This window comes from Mytilus edulis, chromosome 14 (genome assembly GCF_963676685.1).
Source record: "Mytilus edulis chromosome 14, xbMytEdul2.2, whole genome shotgun sequence".
Lineage (NCBI taxonomy): Eukaryota > Metazoa > Mollusca > Bivalvia > Mytilida > Mytilidae > Mytilus > Mytilus edulis.
In genome coordinates, this window is record NC_092357.1 from 53,162,870 (window position 1) to 53,168,945 (window position 6,076).

The 6,076-nt window shown below is 32.2% G+C and overlaps 1 protein-coding gene across 1 annotated transcript; it reads left to right on the forward strand.

Annotated features, from left to right (window-relative positions):
* Nucleotides 1–1,168: 1,168 nt before the first annotated feature.
* Nucleotides 1,169–5,797, forward strand: LOC139503695 (uncharacterized). The gene is made up of 2 exons (XM_071293540.1): nt 1,169–2,143; nt 4,296–5,797. The coding sequence occupies exons 1-2, from the start codon at nt 2,026–2,028 to the stop codon at nt 5,456–5,458; spliced, it is 1,281 nt and encodes a 426-aa protein (XP_071149641.1). The 5' UTR covers nt 1,169–2,025; the 3' UTR covers nt 5,459–5,797.
* The last annotated feature ends 279 nt before the right edge of the window (nt 5,798–6,076 follow it).

The window sequence follows — 6,076 nt, forward strand, 5'->3', positions numbered from 1 at the left end:
AATTAAATTATATAAAGTATAAAGAGGTGGCTAGCCTGCTAAAGCCATATAAATCTGGACACAGTGTTCATATAATCAGGGAACACTTGTATAATATGTCAACAAGCTCCTATGAACAGACTATTTAATAGTATTGTTCAATGTTACATCAACAGTGATCAGATAAACTTGGTGATTGCATCATTTTATGATTGGGGTCATTACCGACCTAATATTTTCCAGACAAAATAAGTGATGTGTAAAATATACCGTGGCGATATAAAAAAAATATTCCGGTACTTGGCTGCATTACAAATTACCAGTTGTAAAAAAATACCAGTTCGAGTCTGAAAAAAAAATATATTTGGGAATTATTGTTATAAATAAGGAAATTTAAATGATTAGCATACTACATGTTACATGAATGTGGCATTATATATAATATGGAGTGAACAATGTCACTAAAATATATGTCAAAATTGAGCATTATTATGATAGTAATTTATACAATTGTAATTGTTTTTATTTTTCCATTTGATTTATTTAATAATGGTCACGTTAATTAGTATCTCCCTCATTTAAAGCATTGATAATTAGCTTACATAGAACCTCATTTGCATCTGCATACTTTTCAAATGTTTTATTTTCTGTTTTGTATTTTAAATAGTATTTCTATTGTTACAATTACTATTTTTGTGAACAATATTAATATATTTGCATTTGCGCCAATTTTGTTTTTAATATGATTGTGTTTAACTTATTTATAATACAGAAAGTACGGATACTACATGTTTGCTTCCAGTATATATAGTTTTTGAAACTTTAACTGGTAAATAATTTTTCTATGTCCGACAAGTTCTTTAATTTACAAAGAAAATCAGGGGCGGATCCAGCCATTTTAAAAAGGGGGGGTTCCCAACCCAGAGTAAAAGGGGGGGGGGGGGGTTCCAGCTATATGCTCCCATTCAAATGCATTGATCGGCCCAAAAAAAGGGGGAGTTCCAACCCCCGGAACCCCCCCTCTGTATCCGCGCCTGGAAAATGCATACTGGGGTATAATATTTCCATTTATTATAATAATTATATAAAAACGAAGTTTTACTTTGTAGTATAAATATAGTGACACATCATCGATTTTAAAAAAATACGTTGACTTAAAGATTTTCCTAAAATCTATTTTAAAAACCTTACACATGTACACAAGGTTAAGACATTTCATCAGGAAAGAATTTGAATAAAAAGAAAAGAAGACCATCTGTTTTGTATTTAAAGAAAATCAATTTCGAACGACTTACTAATTGTTAACAATGATTTACACTCGAATTTACTTATCAAATTAATCAATGACATATCTTTATAGTAAACATTAAATTTCCGGTCACGGCAAAATAGCCAGTAGCACATTTGAGGGCACTCGAAAATTGTCTTATCAATAAATGTTCAACGAAGCGCGAACACAAGTAAAGAAACCGCGTGTTAAAGGGACGTCTGATTATTTCAGTTTGATCATTCGAGGAGTTAACACACATGTCGGAAATGCGTTTAGGAAGGGTTAACTAGTTAAAAAAATCCGCTTTATTTTCCTGTTGTTGAACTTTTATTTTATGATAAGTGAGTCACAGATTTTGATTGGTCAATCCTGGAAAATCCTGACATACTTTAAGTGATAAGTGGATTGTATGTATGTACATGTGGTTTATTATAGATATCATAACTAAATTCGTCGACGTATGAAAACAATGTGACTCATTCGATTTAAATATTTAACTTTGGGAATTATTGGAATTTAATATAAAGACATTATTTCTAAAAAAAAATATCATTGATTTTAGAGTGGAGTTTTAATAAGCAGCAAATTCTCACGATTGTCGATTGGACAATTCAAATATAATACAGAATACAGAAAGCTACACATTGGATTTTTTGTGAATGATTTTAACCCTGTGAAATGAATGAACATTAGTTAGAGAACGAGTGACAAAGTGTTATAAAGTTATTTTTGTGTAAAATAATTTTCATAAAGTTTAGTACGACAAACTATTTAATATGGGAGCTAATAATTCGCTTGCTGAAGATGATCCTAGAAGAAACTTTGATCACAAGGATAAATATACAACTTCAGCTAAATACAGACTTAGTTATCATGGAATTTCTAATGCTAAAGGTTAGTATTGATACTTACATAGGTCTATATACATTGTCATTTGTTGTATTCGTGTATGCATGTATTTTATTTGTTATGGTTCAATTTTGTAAGATATATAGTTATCTTTATTGTCATATCAACAAATTCAAAACATGTATGTGACAAACTGGAAAAAAACAAAACATACACTCGTATATATAATATGTGTTTATCAATTGTTGAAAAGTATAGTATAATACAATTATATTAAAATCCTTGATGATTGCCGTTTGACTAACTTTACGCGTATACTAGTAGTTCAAAACAAGTCCAATGAAAGACCAAAGCTTAATAACATTGTTGGTTAGAACGTGCCTTCATGTTTTCAGTTAAGAGAAAAGTGTACAACAGTTTATCAAAATATAAGTTCATTAATCTAAACATGCTAAAGGAAGACAAGTCCGAAACTACAAAAATAATAACCAAAGAAACAGCTTAAAAACATAAAAACAAAGATTGAATAACACGAATTCTCTTAAAACCTGGGACATAAGTTGAACTTAAAAGATATAGGTGAATTTGTACATGTCATTCTCCATGTTTTTCTATAAATACTTATTATATTAGAATATGCGTCCTGACATTTTGTACATGTTGTATCTGGGAACAGATATATGTTCCTGGTTGTATACCAAATTTCACCAAACGATCCCCTGGTATTTTCAGAGGGTTCAATGTACTTTTACAAATAATGTATTTTGGTATGACACATTAAAAAGAATTGTTTTTCAACATATAATTATTTCTAGTCTGTAAAAGGTTAGTTGCCTCCAACAAACTGTATTTGAGAATTTGTTCATGACTTAACCTTTCAGGATAATACAATTGTAATATGCATTTTTCAAAATATATTTGTCACTTCAATTATAAAACCAGTAATTATAAATTGAGAATATTTTACAACTTCGGAAAAAGTCCCTAACTTGATGGGTAATTAATAATTTAAGGAACTATTTGGTGGCCTGTGAACAAACCTGTACACATTATGTAATATTGTAAAACAATCCGAAATGGTTTTTTTTTGGTTAAATACAATCTGCGTCTAGATAAATCTATAATTACATGGCTACAATGTTCATAAATCTACATAATTTATCAACAACTTGATGTAATAACACCCATTGGGTAAACATTTTAATCAAAAGATACAAAATTATTTTTGTCACATAGATAAAATGAAATCTGAAATTTCAGTGTTACGATTATGTTACTGTTTTGTCACACAAACCCTTAGGGACTTCATTTCTTTTACATTATCAAGTTCTTGGTAATAATGACACGACATTTTTTTTTAATTTATGTTCCTATTCTTGTTTAAATTGCATCATGATTTATAAGTTTATTATACCTTGGCGGTATTGTGTTTTTCCTTCAAGAGTTGTTTCAAGTTCAGGATATACAATGTTTTGATCGCTGAGAAAGTATATCCGATTGTGGAACGACACAAACCGTCTTTAAAAAAAAACTTTTAATAAAACTACATGCACATTGTATATCAAAATTGAACACAACGTGCAAAAGAACATGTAACCATTTCAAATAATTTCAAATGTAAATGTTATCTGGTATACAGACAAAAATAAATGTGAATTTCGAACGTAATGGGAACAAATCTTATCAGACTTGTGAACTTTACTTTGATCTCTCAACAATGAAACCAGGACAGTTTTATTATTATTATTCTAAGTTTTCATATATGCATGTAGCATTAATACCGAACATTTTTAAAGTCATGGTTTTGTCGCAGGTTCCCCTTTTTGGACTTTCTTTAAATTCATAATATCCTATAGCTACACTATAGCTATGATGCATGGACCCCTGAAAGCCAGATCCGGAGATGTATCTCTTGAGACCTCGGATATAATCCCATCCCAGATACAAATCTCTGCGAGGACCTCTGGTATAAGCCGCATATACTAGAGTCGTATCTCTGATCGGTTGTCTGTCTCTGCCTAATCTTTTATGATGATGACCATTGAAAGAAAACATATATTTAGAGGTCACATATGCATCTTGTCATGACTTTGTTAACTTCTGTATAACACGATGTAGAATTAATACTTTCCATACTGTTTATCATTTACATTACTAAATTTAACTACATCTAATAATTTCTTTTGATGTTTTTTAGGTAAACCACCACCGCCAGAAGGGACACCATCATTAAGGAACATCACTCATAATTCACTAACAGTCGTCTGGTCACCACCTCAGGGTCAGAGAATAGACACAATTTTAGCCTATAGAGTGGAAATTTACAATGCGACAACAAGAAGGTGGAAAGTTGTCACAAGTTGTTGTCAAGGTAATTCATATGATGTCAAAGACTTAAAACCGGATTCTGAATATTGTCTTCGAATTCGAGCTGAAAATTTGTTTGGTTGGAGTAAGCCGAGTCAGTCTACTCATTTAGTGCGAACTCGATCTTTGCCTAACAGACGCTCCATGTTCGAACAGGAGGAGGCTAAAAACACTAAGCTAGTCCGAAGACATAGCTACCATATCAAAATCGAGGCTAATGTTGCCACCATGTTGTTCAATAAAACCGAAGAAAGTGGAAATTGCAATAATATTGGAACTTTCCCAATGCGAAGAAACGGAAGCACAAGAATGTCTCTTCCGATCCAAAGAAGAACCGTTGCTAGTTTGATTCCTGGATCTCGTCGTGAAAGCACGTGCAGTATGCGTGACAGTCGCCGAAGGTCGGTAGAAGAATCATCAGTTTGCACGGATGAAACGGACGAATCATTAAAATCACTCAAATTGCATCGTATTTCCATGTCTACAGAAGAAGATTCTTGTGCGCGGTCAACTTCGTCGACGTCGATGTCGTCAATACCCGAATTGCAAGAAGAAGATTCGTTTGAACATTTAGAATGTAAAAATAATAGAGAGGATTATTGGAGACAAAACTGGACATCTCCGACCCACGAAGTTAGCCATGATGATATTCTTACATCGCCATATTCCGATGACACAAAACTGTCAATGTTTTCACGATCTCCAATGCAAAGACAGTCCAATCATTTCAGTGACTATCCAAAGACCAACAAACTTTCTCCGTACGACAATGATAGTGATTCTCAGATTTGGAAAGGAAAAGACGATGGACACTTAGACAATGAAAGCATATCTGATCTCCGGTCACTTAGAGATATACTGTGTTCAAATGAAATGATGGTCAAAACTCTCAATGCGGACAATAACGGAAATTATTGCAATAAACTTTACAATAATGTTATTCACGAAGTTGACGAGGAAAATGTGATGATTGACAGAGTCTCAACATTATAACCCATACTGTTGTATATAGTCATTGAAATAATTTTAGTCACAAATGGATTTCCGATGTTTATCGATCTCATTTCAGCGACCTTCTTTCCATTTTTTCGAAGATTTCGGGACCAAAGAAGGACTGCTCCATTCAATAGAATTCTGCGTTTATATTTATTTTCCCTTTGCTATGCTAACCAAAGAAGGTTATTTATTTTTGTGGTGCAAATCGTGCAATTGATAGTCCCAATGTTTAACAATATAGCATTTCAAACTGCTTTACAAATATTTGTTATGATATATTTAACATGTTTAAATGAACATTATTTATTTTAATTATAAAAGACATTTTAAAGTTAACAAGTGTTTTATTCTCCACCTAGGCGTTTATTTGTTCGTTGAAAGGAAGTAGTACTTCATATTTAGTATTGTTATCGCTATGTACCTGTAAATTGTAGCTTTTCGCTGGGGAAATCACTAAGTGCACTAGTTATTGCCACATAATTCGTTATACATGTAATGTTCATCCGAGATCACCCTAGGTTTTGGTGGAGTTCGTGTTGCTCAAGTTTTCGTTTTCTCAATTTTGTTTTTAGACAGTTGTTTGTCTTTTGGTCGTTTTTCGGGTTTTTTTTGCCA